The sequence below is a fragment of the Colletotrichum scovillei genome, assembly GCF_011075155.1.
Source record: "Colletotrichum scovillei strain TJNH1 chromosome Unknown Contig00003, whole genome shotgun sequence".
NCBI classification, from domain to species: Eukaryota; Fungi; Ascomycota; class Sordariomycetes; order Glomerellales; family Glomerellaceae; genus Colletotrichum; species Colletotrichum scovillei.
Genome location: NW_023336261.1, coordinates 2,506,717 through 2,523,439, shown reverse-complemented (window position 1 = coordinate 2,523,439; position 16,723 = coordinate 2,506,717). Strand labels below are relative to the sequence as shown.

General features: G+C 52.8%; 4 protein-coding genes across 4 annotated transcripts; 3 read left to right on the top strand and 1 right to left on the bottom strand.

Moving 5' to 3' along the window:
* Positions 1–57: 57 nt before the first annotated feature.
* HER10_EVM0004606 (uncharacterized protein) lies at positions 58–3,918 on the top strand. The gene is made up of 4 exons (XM_035474242.1): positions 58–1,766; positions 1,815–2,433; positions 2,731–3,153; positions 3,208–3,918. The coding sequence occupies exons 1-4, from the start codon at positions 384–386 to the stop codon at positions 3,228–3,230; spliced, it is 2,448 nt and encodes an 815-aa protein (XP_035335956.1). The 5' UTR covers positions 58–383; the 3' UTR covers positions 3,231–3,918.
* Positions 3,919–7,565: 3,647 nt separating this feature from the next.
* On the top strand, positions 7,566–10,315 carry HER10_EVM0010777 (uncharacterized protein). The gene is made up of 7 exons (XM_035480226.1): positions 7,566–8,182; positions 8,284–8,327; positions 8,389–8,414; positions 8,503–8,593; positions 8,650–8,901; positions 8,955–9,246; positions 9,307–10,315. Exons 1-7 carry the CDS (start codon positions 8,166–8,168, stop codon positions 9,794–9,796), a joined length of 1,212 nt encoding a protein of 403 aa, XP_035336511.1. The 5' UTR covers positions 7,566–8,165; the 3' UTR covers positions 9,797–10,315.
* A 234-nt stretch (positions 10,316–10,549) lies between these two features.
* HER10_EVM0011062 (40S ribosomal protein S3) lies at positions 10,550–12,299 on the bottom strand. The gene is made up of 2 exons (XM_035480504.1): positions 11,874–12,299; positions 10,550–11,657 (listed from the first exon to the last, which is right to left on the bottom strand). Exons 1-2 carry the CDS (start codon positions 12,266–12,268, stop codon positions 10,898–10,900), a joined length of 1,155 nt encoding a protein of 384 aa, XP_035336532.1. The 5' UTR covers positions 12,269–12,299; the 3' UTR covers positions 10,550–10,897.
* Positions 12,300–12,817: 518 nt separating this feature from the next.
* On the top strand, positions 12,818–16,555 carry HER10_EVM0001738 (uncharacterized protein). Its single transcript, XM_035471475.1, has 2 exons — positions 12,818–13,157; positions 13,251–16,555. The coding sequence occupies exons 1-2, from the start codon at positions 13,143–13,145 to the stop codon at positions 15,588–15,590; spliced, it is 2,355 nt and encodes a 784-aa protein (XP_035335683.1). The 5' UTR covers positions 12,818–13,142; the 3' UTR covers positions 15,591–16,555.
* Positions 16,556–16,723: the final 168 nt, after the last annotated feature.

Sequence of the window (16,723 nt, the reverse complement as noted above, 5' to 3'; positions counted from 1 at the left end):
ACGTAGAGGGGTGGATGGGCTGCACCTGGGACCTTTTTTTAAATTCCCACGCGCTTTGGTCAACTCCACCTCATCCGCATTGCTTGGCCTCAACTCGCCATTCCCATACTCTTTGTTACCAAAGCTCCCTTTCCTCCCTCACTCCATACCTACGAAGACGACCTTGAAAGGATAGCGTACCGAAGACTCAGATCTTTAGGCATACGAATCACTACCGACGTTACATTCAACCGATACCTGACTATTGAGCTTTCGTCAGCGCCATCGAGCGGACATCCGAATCCACGAACCTGCCAGACAAAGAGACAAGCGTCCCGACAGAGGCAACGAAATATCTACCGCGAAACCGAGCATCGCTCTGCAACTTCACGGTTGTAGCAGGGATGACTACTGAAGCAGCCCCAGCCCTGGGCCTCGAGGGCCAACTCCACGAGGAGTATATCGACTACTCGGAGGACGATTCGGCAGCTCCTGCTGTGGTCGTAGAAGGCTCCAACATCACCTCATTTCCTGCCAACGCCCATCTCGTCACCGATGAAGTGGAGTACACTGAAACGAGCGCATTAGAGCCGGACAACCAGACCATCGGCCAACAGGTCGATGCAGAGATCGATGCTATTTCTGTCGCCGCCGATGCCTCTCTACAGCCAGGCGACCTAGACCCCACTGATGGGCTTCAAGTCGATGGTGTTGATTCTATTAGCGCGATAGAAGCTGAAGACTCTTACATGAACGAAGATGAATCTCTTGCCTACCCCGATGTTGCCGAGCCTGAAGATGGGTTGGCCGCCGAGAATGAGATCAGCTGGGAAGACGGTCCGGCAAACGAGGAAGACGCAGCCCAGAACGAGGAAAATGAGCACGAAGACAACGAGGTCGAGGACGGTCAAGACGAAAACAGCCAGGATGAGAGCCACATCACTCTTGAGAAAGATGCATGGCAACTAGTGGAAGAGAAGGAAGGCCTTCCACAAGGCGGCTTGAGCCCTGCGAACAGTGCCAGGGAACAAGAAACGGAAGCCCACGAAGTTGATCAAGAGCTTGCGGGCTCTTCAAATGATGCAAACAACTTGGACGCAAATCTTGACGTATTTGACGTGGCCGATGTTGATGCTGGTCTAGATGAACAGCAAGTTGCCGAAGCCGACAATACGGAAGTCAATGACCTGCACGAGATAGACTTCAACGATGGCGGCAATATAGCAACAGTCGATGCTGTAGTGGGTACGAGTGATACGCGTTCAGAGCATGTTCCAGCTTACCAAAACACCGACGGCGATTTCCCGACGGAACAGGATGCTGAAGATCATCCCATGGGCGTAAATATGGAATCGCAGCCCGAGGATGAGCTTGAGAGCATCATGGGCGTTGCCAACGCTGACCAGGCCAATGATGAGGAGGCTCATGATGATGTGGTCAACGCCGAAGACTTTGACGCAGTTGCCGAAGACTCGTCTGTTCCCGAGCACGTGGAATTTGATGACGAAGTTCTTGCTGACGCGCGATCGTCTGTATCGGCTGAGACGCCGACTCACGAAGAGATGGAAATCCCCGTTATCACTGTCTCGTACAAGGGCATCGACTATCCTTTCTTCTACGGGTCCCCAGACAGCCAAGGCAAGGAGTGTTTCTTCAATGATCTGACTCTATTGCACTGCAAAATGGAGGGCGTATTGGCAGGCTTCCGTCGAGAGCTTGCCAATGAGTTGGGCCCTTTTGACGAACTTGTGTTTCAAATCGACGAGCTTGGCCTTGAGTTCACTGAAGTAAGTTCTCATCCGCCTGAAACACAAGCTCTGCTAACATATCCAAAGTCCAGCCAAGCAGAAGTCTTCTCGGACATCACGTTGGGCCAGATAATTTCCGTGTTTGACTCACTGGTCAAAAACCAGAATGCCGATGCATCCAAACCCCTCTACGCATACTTGACAACGCGACCGAACTGCAAGAAGCGCTGGCTTTCGCTCGTTGACGATGCCTACAATGGCAAAGGACTCGATGAAATTAGCTACTATTTCGCATCTCGCGCACAGAGCGAGGTGCCCGAGATCATGGATGATGAGCCTGACCTGATAGGAGAAGAAGATAACGCCGATGCTGCCTCTTGGCCGCAGTCTCCCGCCGAGAGCGTACATGGTGAGCACAATTTAGATGAGGCGGAAGGCGAAAATGAGGAGATCAACGAAGATGACGATGTCGGCGATGGCACCACCGGAGAAGACGATATTCAGTCGCAAAACGCACTTGAGGAGAATCCGTTTCAGCAAGACGAGAGCGCTATCTCGATGCCGGATGCTGAGGCTACCATGCTTGATACCGAAGCTTCTCTGATGGACGAAACCACCGCAGTTGCAGACCTGAGCGTTGTTGAAGACGGCGGGGACGTGGAAGATGCAACGGAGGATCAGCAGCCCCAAGAGCATGGGGAGGCAGGTAATGACGACCTTTCTCAAGTCACTCTATGCTTCTTCCCTAATTTCTGTCTCTGCGCCACTTGTACTTCGACCTTTGTCGCAGACCAGATGGCGGAGGAAGACGACTTTCGATTCGAGACCTTGGTGCGAGTGGCCAAGGAGTCTGCTCGAAAGCGAGAGTGCTCTCCCTCCAGCAATTCGCATTCGGCGCTTCCCAAGAGACTCCTCTCGCGAAGAACGTCGCGCCATTTGCATTCTTATTCAGATTCCAGCATTACATTCTCTTCGACTACAGACGCTGACGCTAAAACCCAAGCTCCAGAGATCGATGAATCTAACCCACTCGCCTCGGAAACGCAAGACGCAGCTGTTCTTGGCACTGCTATTGACGCACAGAACACGTTTGACGACGAAGACTTAGCAATCGTCGCCGATCAGATCGCCGAAAACGCCAATGAAAGTTTTGCAGAAAAGGTAACCCCCGATACCAGTGCCACGTCTACCTTGAACGGCGACGAAGAGGTCACCTACGAGAACGAACTTGATCTCAACGCCGACCTACCTGAAGCCGACGTTGTTGAAGCCGAGGTTGCCGACGAAGATGATGGGCTAGCGGAGATTGACTGGAGAGAATTCTCCGGGCAAGGAGATGACGAGATTGCCGTAGAGTCCCCTTCAGCCTCTGGCAAACGCCAGAGGTCGGATGTGGACGACCTGCTGGATGCTGAAGCTCAACAAGGTATGCTCAAGAGGCCCAAAAGACTCTGCACATAATAAGCTAACTTTGTGCTAGACGTCAAGCGTCGTCGACCATGAGCTTTGGGTAACATCCCAACTAACCTCCCTTCGGTGTGTCACTCAACGCGACCGGATCTAGGTCCACGAGGCTTCCCCTTCCCGCCCTAGATCAGTCCGGCGACTAGGCCACAAAGCAGCCTGATTCCATGATCACCGACATTTAAAGCATGAAGATACACCCGGCAAGTAGGGCATCGCAATCGGAGCGACCGTATAGCCCTCGAGGTAGGTTTCCAAAATTGTTATTCCCACTGACTTACAGCTTTCCCAATTTCCAACCATCCCCAGGCGGTGACCTGGCAATTCCATGAACGACATACCCTTAATGCCGTCCTTCCCCGGAGCTTTTCGATACCCCCTCTGTTCTCTTGCGATATTGGTGGATTCTGGCGTAGAATGGGTCTCAAAAGCAATGCGATCATCTTCGTGGTTATGGTCGATTTTTCTTGTACAATAAGACGTCTCAAGGATTTGAGGGGTGGTCATGGATTTGGTCACCAAGAACGGCCCGCTCAGCAAGGTGAAGTGTACGTCTGTCTTTTTTCGACAAAGAGTTGGACGAGATCATCATCTGCATCCGTTGGGATATCTACTTGATGATCAGTCACTTTGGGGCTCTGGCTCGAAGGAAGATATTTCAGAGCATCGAGCTGAGGCGTTGATTTCCTCGAAAGGAGAAACCGGAATAGTTATTTTTACCTGAGTTATCTGACGAAGAATACGCATATTTTACTTGACTTGATGAGGGGCTTTGCGTGTCATGGTCTAAACAGCGGCTACACTCGCACCTGAGCCTCGTTTTCCTCAAAAGTCGTCACAGTCACAGTCTGGCCGTTAAGCCATGTCAATGGTGAACTGGCTCTTTTGCGCAAGCGCTTCTTGTTCATCTTATAGTGCACTTCTATAGTTTCTCGAAACTGTTCTAGAGCTCCCTAGTAAACGTCCAAGAGCCATAACAGCATGAAGATTGGCACGGGGATATAAGCAGTCACCCCCCCACACCCCTTGCAAAGGCAGAGCTCCAGCGTTTTCTGCAGGTAATTAAGAGCTAGCAGTCAATAGGCAGGGAAAGTATATCACGGTTTGGGGTGATTTAGCTGGTAAGATTAAGGTCTGTCAGTGACGGAAGGTTTTCTGGCCTTGTTGGAACTCTGTGTGTGGTAGTACGGGCACACACTAGGTATCCGTACTTAAACTACATATATTAAAAACGTCAAAGACGTGTCGATCAGGTACGGAGAGTGATAGAGTTCCCCTTGAGTAGTTTGCTGCCGTTGGAAACTTGGACGGCGTGCACCCCCGAACGGTGACAAGACGTGGTAATCCCTGCTATTGTTCTGTCCGATTTTTTTGTTTTTGCGACAAACGCTCGTTCGTTTTCTTCTTCCTGTCTCGCTTCTCCAATTCTTAAGAGGACAGATAATGGTAGACTTACGGGTAGGTCGCCTCCGTAACTGAACTTTTTGGGTGGTGGGCTTCGTTTCGACGACCGTTCGCGCTCAATGCGCTGCCTCTACTTTGCTTGAGCCCCCCCCCCCCCTCTCTCTACTCCACCTGGTCTTCCCTCCTTCCAGGGCCGTTAATTGAAATGTACGGGTGGCGGCAGCGGAGGAAACGAGCTGTCAGTGACAGACGCATTTCTCTTGCTCGATTGTTTCTAACGGCTCGGATGGGGGATCCGGGGGACGATGTGAGGACCAGCTTGAGATATTGACAGGGGGAGCGAACGATCTCGCATTTCGAGTCAAGTGAATGGTACTCGGTACTTTGGCTACCGTTTATCACTTGCGTTGAGCTCAATCCGCATTACCTAGGCACCTAGGGCCGACGGTGGCATAGGAAAAGTAAAGAGGCGTTGGTCACGAGTTACGGCATGGGAATTGCGCCTTTCATTCCTCTTGTCGTGGGCACTCTTACATAAGATATGGTAAGGGAAATCAAGGGTTTGACACGACGAAAGGGCTTGGAAGGGCTTGGGATGTATGGAGGCGGAAGGGGGCGGACGGGCAGAGTCTCCAGTCATCTGCTTGACGGCTGGCTGATAACTGAATCTGTCCCTCTCTTTATCTATGGATAAGTAGAGACAGAGAAACGGCAGGCCATCGCCGGCTTCGGGCCCTATCGGCAAAGCGGACTCGAGATATTCCCGTCCGCTGGGTGACAGACTGGCAAGATGGGCAGTGACGAGTGACGACGACGGCTTCCGCAGTAAGGATGCGCGGTAAGGATGGCCAAAGAGTGAGATGGTGGCTGTGACTGTTGGTTTAATTAACGAGGGCCAGTTTTTGGTGGTCGTGTCGAGACTCGTGGGTGCCAGTGTGGGTTCGGAGGGGGAACTGGGAGTCGGCGGACGGTGGTGTCCAGTCCAGGGGAGGAGGGAGGCAGCAGTCACCAGTCACAGTGTCATTCGTAATGAACCTGTTTCAATGGGACCCCACATGGGTTGTGAGAGAAAAATAGAAATGCCGATTTCTCTCGTGGATCGGATCTTCGTATGGAGATTTGCAGGGGTGGAGGAGAAAGCACTGACTTGTTCTGTACGGATAGTGTCGACTGATGGCCGAGAGGACCAAGCCTCCTACCATTTTTCGTATAGGCCCTGCTGTTCACAGGGGAGAATATGATGTTCCTGTGCTGTGTACCTGTATCCGCACATAATACTGAAGACATTATGCCATTGGGTGTTCATTGAAGAAGGTTGAGCGAGAGTCTCCTGTAGGCTGTACTCTGCTGGCTGCAGTCCGTTTCGTTCAGGGGTTCATGGGCTCAGCGTGGATCGAGGACGAGACTAACCAAGGAACCGCCCCTCAAGACTGACACTCCAGGAGGAGAAGGCCTGGAGACTTGGGGAGACTTTGGGGGGAGTCGTGGGAGTTTGCTGCCAACCACGGCCCCCTGCGGATAGAGATGGTGTCCTCCTCTGGCGCCCTTAACACCCCTGTCGGAGTTGAGTCGAGCTGCGTTAGCACAGGTATTATTTTTCAGTTGTGACTTGTGAGCCCCTGCTTGCTGGCTCTGCGATGACCTCAGTGATGGAGGATAAGAGTTGGTATGCTAGGCAGGGTGAAGACATCGTGACATGCTTTGACAGTCAGCATAGTGGGAAGACGGTGAGATATGTTGGATGCATGGATAGACATGGGCAGATGAAGGAGAAGAACGAGAGAGTTTGAACACATAAGAAGAAACTGGTCCGGACGAAGAAGCAACGAAGTCTTGGCGTCCCTGTCAGGAAATCGCCTTCCGTCCAAAATCGCATGCGAAGCCTGTTCCATCCTCACTGGATTCCGTCCGACATCCGTCCAAGGCTTCTGGTCGCACTGCTGGTGTGCCCAAGGTGTATAAGATTCAAGTGTTGGCGACTGCCCTGAATCGCTGCATGTTGTATCAGTCCAAGGCATGTTCGTACAACATCGTGGTCTGTTAATGAGGACTGGACCAAACCAAGTCGGGCCAAACCCACCAGGCTGAGCATTTGGTCATGACAGAAAAATTCGGCGCTCCCCCGGGCCTCTAAGGCGTGCCCACTGCAAGGTCCAAAATGGACAGCTTGGCCTGGCCCTTTCCTCTACGAAGTAGCGGCAGTAGCCCCCCATCCGGTCGGCCTCAGCCCCTCGACCCTCTCTCCCGTCCGGTCGACGAGCAGCCCACATGTAGGTAGGTTGGTAAGTACCCGTTCAGTCAGGTATCCGTAGCTAAGGTACCTTGGTCAACCCCACCCGCGCTCAACAAGTCTGGCGTCCGCGGCCAAAGTTCGTTCCCGTCCTTTCGCGCAGGCCCGTCTGGTATTTTTAGGGACAAAGTCACCTTTTTGGGTCTGTATTTCACATGTACCTCTCAATATTAGCGCTAGGTAGTCATTCGCCTACCTAGGTAGCTACTATTCGAGCACCACGACGACCCCAGCTGAATAGCACAAGGAAAAAAGAAGAAGAGAAAGTGCGCTATCGTCAAGAACGCGTATGCTCTAATCTGCCAATCCAGGTTTGCCCAACAGGAGATACCTGGGTTACCTAAGGTAATGGACAAAAGTGATTGGGGGCATAGCAATACCAAACACCTCTGTCTGTATGGATCAGATGCCTAGGTGACCTGTCCTGCTTCACATTTCGCTGCAGGGCACCTCTTCAACCCTTCCCAGGGGCCTCTGAAACTCAAACCTGTCCCTATCTGGCTGGTTGGCATTCCTCGACACGCACCTACCCACCGGGAAGTCAGACAAGACCACCTTTTTCCTGCACCTCAGTATTCCCAAGATCCCACCACTTGCTTGTCTTACCTAAGAAAAGGTACCTGTCTACACATACTCTTGACACCAAGATACGGAGCACTGGACGGATACCTGACGTACCTCACTTATCGACCGACGCAGCAGAGAGGTACCTTGCCATTCCGTTACCGCCAATACCTTGCTTGCCTCTGCATCGCCTCGCCTTGCGGTATTGCCGCACCTCGAGAACCCTCAAGAGGTACCTGTCACGCTACGTACCACTCTCACAGTTTTATCTGCAAAATCCTACGAAACACTCTCCCTCCCCTTTCGGCTTTCCATTTGCGCCAACCAACCATCCCCGACCCCGACACACCTCTCAGTGACACCAAGACCACGACGACTCCCTCGACTCGCTTTCGAATCCCCTCCACTCGAACTCGACGACGAACGGCCACGATCCATCACGAACGCCCATCTCCTCTCTCTCTTTCTCTCCTCAACTGCGACTCCCCGACTACCTAGAGTCCCCCGAGTTCCAGATTTCCATGTGTCGCTGCTGACGAGGTTCGACCTACCACTCCAAATCTCTCTCTACCTCGCCCGGCGCGAGCCTCGCAAGCTCCCCTTCACGGGACACGACACTCTCTACAGCGACCGCACTTGCCTCGGCGCACACCTCTAATCACCATCGACACTCTTTTCGCTGTCCGTCGCAGTCGACGCGCTCATTTTTTGGCAAGATGATGTTGGACGAGAAGTACGTTTGCGACTCGGTCGGCCTTTTGGTCGCTCTCCAGACCCTGCCCATACGTCCACCTGGCCTCGGAACTCGAAATCGCTGACAGACCACCCGCGCAGATACATTGGCCTAGGCCTCGCCATGGCATCCAGTTTAGCCATTGGTATGCGTTCCTTTCCCACCGTTTCTCGTAGGCTACATCGCTGACAAAGCTCGCCTCACAGGTATTAGTTTCGTGGTTACGAAAAAGGTACGCGCGGTTCCTGATCGCTCGAGTTGCCCTTGGCACTACTTACAATTGGCCCTGCAATGGACGGGAGCTAACCCCACGGCTATAGGGTCTTATGCAAGCAGAAGAACGTCATGGCTTCGAGGGCGACGGATTTGTATATCTGAAGAGCCCAGTTTGGTGGGCTGGTATCTCAACTTGTGAGTCTTCATTAGGACCTCGACCAAAGGCGACGAAGCGGCTAATACATGCGTAGTGGTCGTTGGAGAAATCTGCAATTTTGCTGCCTATGCATTCGCGCCAGCCATTCTCGTTACACCTCTTGGAGCTCTCTCTGTCCTGATTGGTGCTGTCCTGGGTTCATACTTCCTGAAGGAGGAGCTTGGAGTTCTGGGTCGCCTGGGCAGTGCAATCTGTCTAATCGGCGCCGTCATCATTGTGCTACATGCGCCGCCAGATGAAGATATCCAGACTGTCGACCAGATCCTGCACTACGCCATTCAGCCGGGTATGTCAACAATTGTGCATAACAAAGCGCCCGAGGACTAATTTCTTCATTAGGCTTTTTGTTGTACGCCTTCACTGTCACCGTCTTTGCAGTGGTCATGATTTACAGGGTCGCGCCGCTCCACGGAAAGAAGAACCCGATCATTTACCTCTCCATTTGCTCAACGGTTGGATCAGTCTCGGTCATGTCTGTCAAGGCCTTTGGAATCGCCCTCAAGCTCACATTCGCCGGAAACAATCAGTTCAGCCACCCTTCGACTTACGTTTTCATGATCCTCACCACCGTTTGCATTTTGACGCAGATGAACTACTTCAACAAGGCTCTTGCTCAGTTCCCCACCAACATGTAAGTCAAAGAACGCCGAATCTGTGATTGTCAAAATGGCGCTAATCGGGGACCATGTAGTGTCAACCCCCTCTACTACGTTACCTTCACGACAATGACCCTATGCGCCTCCTTCATTCTTTTCGGCGGTTTCAATACAACCGACACGGTCAACACGATATCCCTTCTCTGCGGTTTCCTGGTCACTTTCACCGGCGTCTACCTGTTGAACCTGTCGAGATCTGACCCGAACGGTCACAAATATGTTGCAGGCCGCGGCGGCGACGATGCCACCGGCACAGACATGATCTCTACAATTCAGACTCGTTTGAGTATGCAGGCACGCCGGAGTGGAGACCCTCACCGGATGAGCATTGGCAGCCGTCACGGCGATACAACAGGGTTGATGAGGGCCTACGATGAGGAGGCTGGTGCCGAATTCGGTCTGACCGATCTGGCCGATGAGAGCGACGACGATAATGACCGCCACAGAGCCAACGGGACCGCCAACGGCCACTCGAAAACATACAACGAGACAATTGAGCTTCAGAACCAGAGGTCCGACAGATGAGGGGCCTGGAGGATGAACCGTCTGTTTTCTAGCTATCGGCCAACGCCGAGGCGGTGATTGTCTTTTTTCTTCGAAGCATTTCTTACCAGGGGCCCGAATGGGGGCAGCATTGTACATTTTCGCGAAAGTCAAATGACTGAGAAGTTTTCCACGACATGATCGGATTCATGAAAGAGGCAAAGACCCACGGAACAAGGCGCGCGTCCCGAGTGAGGGAGGGGGAAAAGCGCCAAAGGGAAAACCCAGAATCAAGCTTTTCCCCATACTATTTCACTTCTGCTACGGCACGAGGAGTATTCACTGGGCAACGGGAGGGATCACTACTTGAGGGGCGTTTATCGGGGTTTCCAATGGATACTGGGTGTGCGGAAAGCACCTCTTGTTGTACGATTAAGGGCAAGGCGAATGGGGGAGAGGTGTATGTGGGCGATAGCGAGAGTGTGAAGCATACCCTGGTTCGCCTGGAGACTGGCATCTTCTGTTCACTGTCCAAAGCATTTCAAAAACCATAGACGTAGGCTGAGGCCTAGAGCCTCGCGAATTGAGCATCATGGATCGACTACAAATCACCGTCATGTAGCGACAAAGTGACAGGATGGGCGAGAAGAAACGGCTTGGACTGCTATGATAATCAACAAAGACACGAGAGTGAGGTGGCTCATGACTTGGATAGCAGGACCTCTGCTCATAGCTGGTGGATTATATACGGCGTCACGTATTGGGCATGCAATTTACTTTTGAATGATTTCGTTGCTCATTTCATGGTTTGTTCTACCATTACAAGCCAGTCGCAACTATCCGAATTCCCTTTCGCAGAGTAATGCAAATGTTGATCAAGACGCCTGAGTAGTTATTCCACCCCCGTCCTCCCATTTTTGCTGGTCTTTTCGCGCGAAACACCCCGTTTTTTGTATTCCCCTAGTCTGGTATTGGAAGAAAACTAGAGTGAACTAGAAGACAGAAGCGTGCGACAAAAAGAAGCAGACTCGAAAAATCCCCCCTTCACGCTGAACAGTTCTCTAGTCCCCTTTTGTGTGTTTACCAACCGGCGGGGCTGGAAGAGTCAGCCTGCTCGAAAGAAACCTGCAGCTCGCCAGTCTCCTACGACTGAGCCTCAGCCTCCTCGCCAGCCTCGGGTTGCTGCTCCGCTTGTTGCGCCTCAGCGGCGGCCTGGGCCTGGGCGGCCTTAGCGCCGTAGTCCTGGGACATGGGCTGGACGACGGACTGCTCCTCCTTGGGCTCAAGGATGGAGACGGCGTCGGGGAGGGTCTTCTGGGGGCCGGCCTTGCCCTCGGGGTCGGAGCCGCGCATGATCTTGACCTTGATGCCGAGAACACCCTGGCGGAGGAGGACGTGGCGGGTGGCGTGGTCGATGAAGTCCTTGGCGGGCTGACCAGAGTGGATCATGAAGCCGTCGGTGAACTTCATGGACTTGGCGCGGGCGGCGCGGAGCTTGCCGGAGACGACAACCTCGCAACCCTTGGCGCCGGACTCCATGATGAAGCGGAGGACACCGTAGCAGGCGCGGCGGACGGCGAGACCGTTGAGGAGCTTGTAGCGGAGGGACTCGCACTGGGCGACGGCGGAGAGACCGCGGTTCTGGACCTTGGCGGCGTAGAGGGAGACGGAGTTCTCGGGGAACTTGAAGCGCTTCTGGATGAGCGAGGTGAGCTCGCGGATGCGGCGGCCCTGCTCGCCGAGAACCTCCTGGGTGTGGGTGGCGCGGATGATGATGTCGGTTACCGTGGGGGTGACGCGGACCTCGACGCCGGAGTAGCCCTCCTCGGCCAGCTCGCGCTGGAAGAACTCGTTGAGCTCAGCGTAGAAGACGCCATCGGCGACGAACTTTCTGCGCTTGGAGCTACATTGGGGGAAAAAGACGAATCGTCAGCAAAGACTGTTCCTCCAAATGTTCATATGTTTTTCCTTCGCAACATTTCCATCCCCGAGAGCATTTCCATCCACCGTGGGAAATTCGAGATTGGCGAAATTTGGGCGATTGGCGGGGAGGAGGGATCTCGAGGAAATGTTGCAAAGGCAAAGCCACCATTGGAAACAGAGGAAGGACAGTTCTTACATCTGAGTGCCTGGAACAGCCATCTTGACTTTCGTGTGCCCGGGTTTGTCGAAAGGGGGGGATAGTTGGACGAATTGTTGGAGTGTCGACGGTTTCGTTCGGCGGAGGGGCGGAAGGTTGAGAAGTGAGGTTGTTCGAGTAGTCCATACTTGCCCAATCGTCAGTGCCCCGGATCGATTTTGCGCTGCAAAAATTGAGCAAATTCTGTGTGCCCTAGAGAGGCGGGCGATAAGGGGAAACCTTTGGCCTTTTGTGGTCTGTGCTCTTTTCTTATCGAGACACGCCAGGCTGTTGGCAGTGGACCCCACTTGCCAGCTGTGGTGACCTGCCAGGCGTAAAGTGCATTTTCCTCCTTGTCTGCCTGCCCTGGTCAGTAAAATCGATACGTACCCCATTCGAGTGTGCTTTGCACGTGCTGGCTGGCTGATCATCGGGACATCGGGAGAGAGAGCTCCGTCGGCCGGTAGTGGGGTTTCAAGGGGCCAGCTTTGGCTTGGTGGGGACCACAGTCGCGGGAATTTGGAGGTCCCCTGTTGGGTTGCAGGCTTGCAGCGTGCTGGCCACGATGGTGACGGTCACAGGGGAGCTGAGAGCGTCAGGTGGGTGACATTTGATGCTCTGGATCCAGAACAAAATGCGATTCAGTACCAAGCTGCCTTGCCTCGTCACCAGATGGAATTCGCCCAATGATTATTATATGGCGTCTGATGGGTATTCAATAATCATGAAAAGAGTTCAACTTCTCGAAAGCGCATTTTAGTTCCTATGAAAAAGGTTACATCGTCCAACTTTGCTGGTTTGGAAGAGCGCACTCAAGCACTGACACTGAAAGCCGTGACGTCGGCTCTCTGTTCTCAGCCCCGCGCTAAGCTAAGGGACCAGGTAGATGGTGTGGATCAGCCGTTCCTTCTCTTCCTGCTGCTCCTGCTCTTTGCGACTGCGCAGCAGCAAAATCAACCCCAGACAGCCGGCGTCCAACCTGACAACCGCAACCGTCCCTCCCCACGTTACCTGACCTTGCCTCCAAACCTTACCCAGCCCAACCCTCCGACCTCCAATATTGTGTGGTTGCATTGATTTTTCTTTGGTCTCTTCTTTTTCCTATTCAACCTTTCTACCCTCACTGAAGTTGCGCAGCTTTTTTGCTGCTCTTCTTCCAGTGAATTTTTCTACCTGCAAACACTTAACTCCCGGGCCTTCCGCATTTGCGCGCGGCCATGCTCTAGTAGCTCAAAGAAGCATCATCTTCCACATTGCACTTCATCCATCATGGAGGCTAGGAAGGTAAGCCATGTGCCTTTTTCATAGACTGAATTTTCTCACACGATATGATATTAAAAGGGAAAAGCTGACCATGTTGTGATTGCAAAACTACAGGTAGTCGAAAACGTTCAGTGCATCAACGGAGGACTCACCTCGGTCGGCACCTTGCGCTTGACCGATTTCCACCTTGTCTTCTGCGCGCCGCCACCTCCCCCCAAGAACCAAACCGCCGACCAAGCCGATAAACCTCCCCCGAAACCTCGAGAATCATGGATCACCTATCCTATTCTATCGCAGTGCATACTCCGACTCATGCCTCCAACTCATGGCATTCACAGCTCTATCCGCATCCGCTGTCGCGACTTCATCTTTGTCACTTTCAATTTTGAGGACAATAACGTTGCTCGAGACGTCTTTGAGTTTGTGAAGCTCAGAACTTGCAAACTGGGCACCATCGAGAGGCTCTTTGCTTTCAGTCACAAGCCCTCCAAGGCCGAGCGACAGATCAATGGCTGGAGCATCTACGACCCCAAAGCCGAGTTCCGGCGCCAGGGCATTAGCGAGAAGTCGTCAGACAAAGGATGGAGAATCACCAACATCAATAAGGACTATACTTTCTGCGACACTTATCCCGCCGTTCTGGTGGTGCCCTCTTGCATCTCAGACAACGTTTTGAAATACGCCAAGGAGTATCGTTCTAGACACAGAATTCCCGCCCTGAGTTACATCCACGCAGACAACAACTGCACTATTACTCGCAGCTCGCAACCTCTTTCAGGCATTACCAGGAAGAACAATGTGCAGGACGAGAAGCTGGTTTTGGCTTCATTTGCACCTATCATGCCCCGAAGCAGCATTGATCAAGACCAGCCTCCTCGCCTGAGCCAGTCAGATATCTCTGAAAAGTCGTCGACAGATGGGGAGCTCTCTGAGCAGATTGTCGCAGACGATGAGCCCAAGATGTTTGATGAGAACGGCAAACGCCTCATCTATGGTGCCCAACAAGCCAATATGATTGTCGACGCCAGACCTACTGTGAATGCCATGGTCAATCAGATTGGAGGAATGGGGTCTGAGCCCATGGACCGCTACCCAGGTGCCAAGAAAGCCTTCATGAACATTGAGAACATCCATGTGATGAGGAAGTCGCTGGAGAGCGTTATGCTTTGTCTCAAGGATGCCGACCTGTCTCCATTGTCTCCTGACCAGAACGCCTTGGCTGCCACCAACTGGCTGAAGCACACGCAACCTGTTTTGAATGGAGCCGATATTGTCGCCAAGCAAGTATGGCTGAAGCAGTCGCACGTCCTCATTCACTGCTCCGATGGCTGGGACCGAACCAGTCAACTTAGTGCTCTTGCACAGATCATGCTGGACCCTTTCTTCCGAACTATCGAAGGGTTCATTGTTCTTGTCGAGAAGGACTGGCTTGCCTTTGGCCATATGTTTAGGCTTCGATGTGGCCACTTGAACCACGAGGACAACTTCAAGGTCCAAAACGACTCGATGGCAGGCTCAACTATTCAGCCTGGAGAGAATGACGGCCGCGCAGATGCCTTCCAGAACGTCTTCACTGGTGCCAGGCAGCTGTTCAATCCCAGCAAGGAGGACAAGGCTGAACTCGATGCCATTACCGAAGGCTCTACCGGAAAAGTTGCGAAAGACGAGGCTACTGTTCCTAAGATGGTCAGCCCTGTGTTCCACCAATTTGTGGACTGCGTCTATCAGCTTCTCCGCCAGAACCCGACTAAGTTTGAGTTCAATGAGAGATTCCTTCGTCGACTGATCTATCATCTCTACTCCTGTCAATATGGCACCTTCCTCTACAACTCCGAGAAACAGAGACACGAGGCTCGTGCCTCTGAGCGCACTTCTTCGGTCTGGGACTACTTCTTGTCCCGCAAGCCAGAGTTCACCAACAAGGACTATGATCCGACCTTCGATGAGTATGTTAAGGGCCGCAGCCGTATCATAGTGCCTGATATGACCAACATCCGCTGGTGGCACCAACTCTTCAATCGGACTGACGAGGAGATGAATTCGCATCTCAACGCCGTAGCGACCGCTGCAGCCAACAGAGCTACAGCCATGAACGAACTGCACCCAACTACGGAGGATTCTTACGCGAATAGCCAGCCTGGCACTCCGCCCCAATCCGCCGCAAGCCCCAAGCCGCCTTCTCTCCCTACCAGCCAGTCGGTTCTGGGAGGTGTAGAGAACACGCACACTACTTTGACGCCCAATTATCAAGAGCGACAGGCCCCGGTTCTGCGTCGAAGTGTGTCGGCCGAGAACTCCAATGCGTTCAGTGCAGTGAGAGATGGAATTGCTGGCTTGAACATTGGCAAAAACGTCAGCGGAATGCTGAACAATCTGGCCGGACGTAACGCCAGTCCTGCTTCCACTTCGAGGGTTACAAGTCGCAGCGAGCAAGAGCTCCGGGAGATGACATAGGGCGTCATGTTCGAACGAATGCACGACGCGCCTTATACCGTCGAGGTGACTAGTGCTACAATGAAACTCGACGCCGAGCTCTTCTACCAGGAGAATTGGGCTGACTCAACTTATACGTTGAGCAACTGGGGCGATTCAACAATCTGGGAATGGGGTACCAAAGCCGTCGCCAACGTCGCCAACTTGAGCAACGACTGGTCAAACTTGACCGATGGCTTGGCCGAGGACACCCCTCATGGAGATGCTTGCGCTGACAATATCGCCCGCGATGATGATGATGATGGCGTCTGCGTCACTGGAGATGCGTCAACCGACATTGACGCCGGTTCCGACGCGTCCTCGATTCATTCTCTCGATCGTGTCACGACGGGGGATGTTGCCGATGTTGGCAACTTTATTTTGGTAAACACAAACAAAGAGGCCATGTCTGCCGAGAACGGCGGGTCTATGACTCCCAGCCACTAGCCGCACAAGACTTCCTAGTTCAACATTTCAGGAGTTTAGCATGTACTTGCTGCATTTTCACCGCACGACTACGAAGGGCACGAAAGAAATAGGGTCTCTCAGCGAACGCAATTCCAACACCTTTGCCTCGGAGGGGACAAACTGATTTACGGCTTTCCATGACAGCGAGCCGGAGTTTTGTACAATTATTACGACTTTTTTCTTCTTCTTTTCCGCATCCGCCCCTTTTTCTCTCGACGTTCGTCATGCTGAATACACAGCAATTCTTTTACCCCCAGCTCTGTTTTCCGGCGTCCAAGAGGTGTGATTGCGTTCAAGACTGGTAAAGGGAGGGTTCAAACGGGGATCAGGGGATGAAATGGATTCGTTCATACAGCAGCAACGCGGTTTGGAAGGGCATGGGGGCAAGAGAAAAGTTTGCGTGAATGGACATACGCACAGGGAGACACGAGAGCGAAACAGAAAACGAGAGACGAGAGATGGGAGAGAGGTGGAGAGGCTTGGGGGTCCGTCGTATAGATCCACTTGGATTTTCGAACTCCTGTGTTCTCTCGATTCCATAATTCTAATCAGTCTGAAGTTAACTCTTGCTCCCGTGATGATGCGCGCGATAATATGCAGCGGTCGCCAGGCGCGTGCTGCACATCAAACTACCATGGCTTGTAAGA

Coding starts and splice junctions, on each gene's coding strand:
- HER10_EVM0004606 (XM_035474242.1), top strand. CDS start 384: ATGACTACTGAAGCAGCCCCAGCCCTGGGCCTCGAGGGCCAACTCCAC. Junction 1,767..1,814: donor TTGGCCTTGAGTTCACTGAA/GTAAGTTCTCAT, acceptor ACATATCCAAAG/TCCAGCCAAGCAGAAGTCTT. Junction 2,434..2,730: donor CCAAGAGCATGGGGAGGCAG/GTAATGACGACC, acceptor CTAAAACCCAAG/CTCCAGAGATCGATGAATCT.
- HER10_EVM0011062 (XM_035480504.1), bottom strand. CDS start 12,268: ATGGGGTACGTATCGATTTTACTGACCAGGGCAGGCAGACAAGGAGGA. Junction 11,658..11,873: donor GCTGTTCCAGGCACTCAGAT/GTAAGAACTGTC, acceptor CCCCCAATGTAG/CTCCAAGCGCAGAAAGTTCG.
- HER10_EVM0010777 (XM_035480226.1), top strand. Junction 8,328..8,388: donor GGCATCCAGTTTAGCCATTG/GTATGCGTTCCT, acceptor CTCGCCTCACAG/GTATTAGTTTCGTGGTTACG. Junction 9,247..9,306: donor GCTCAGTTCCCCACCAACAT/GTAAGTCAAAGA, acceptor GGGACCATGTAG/TGTCAACCCCCTCTACTACG.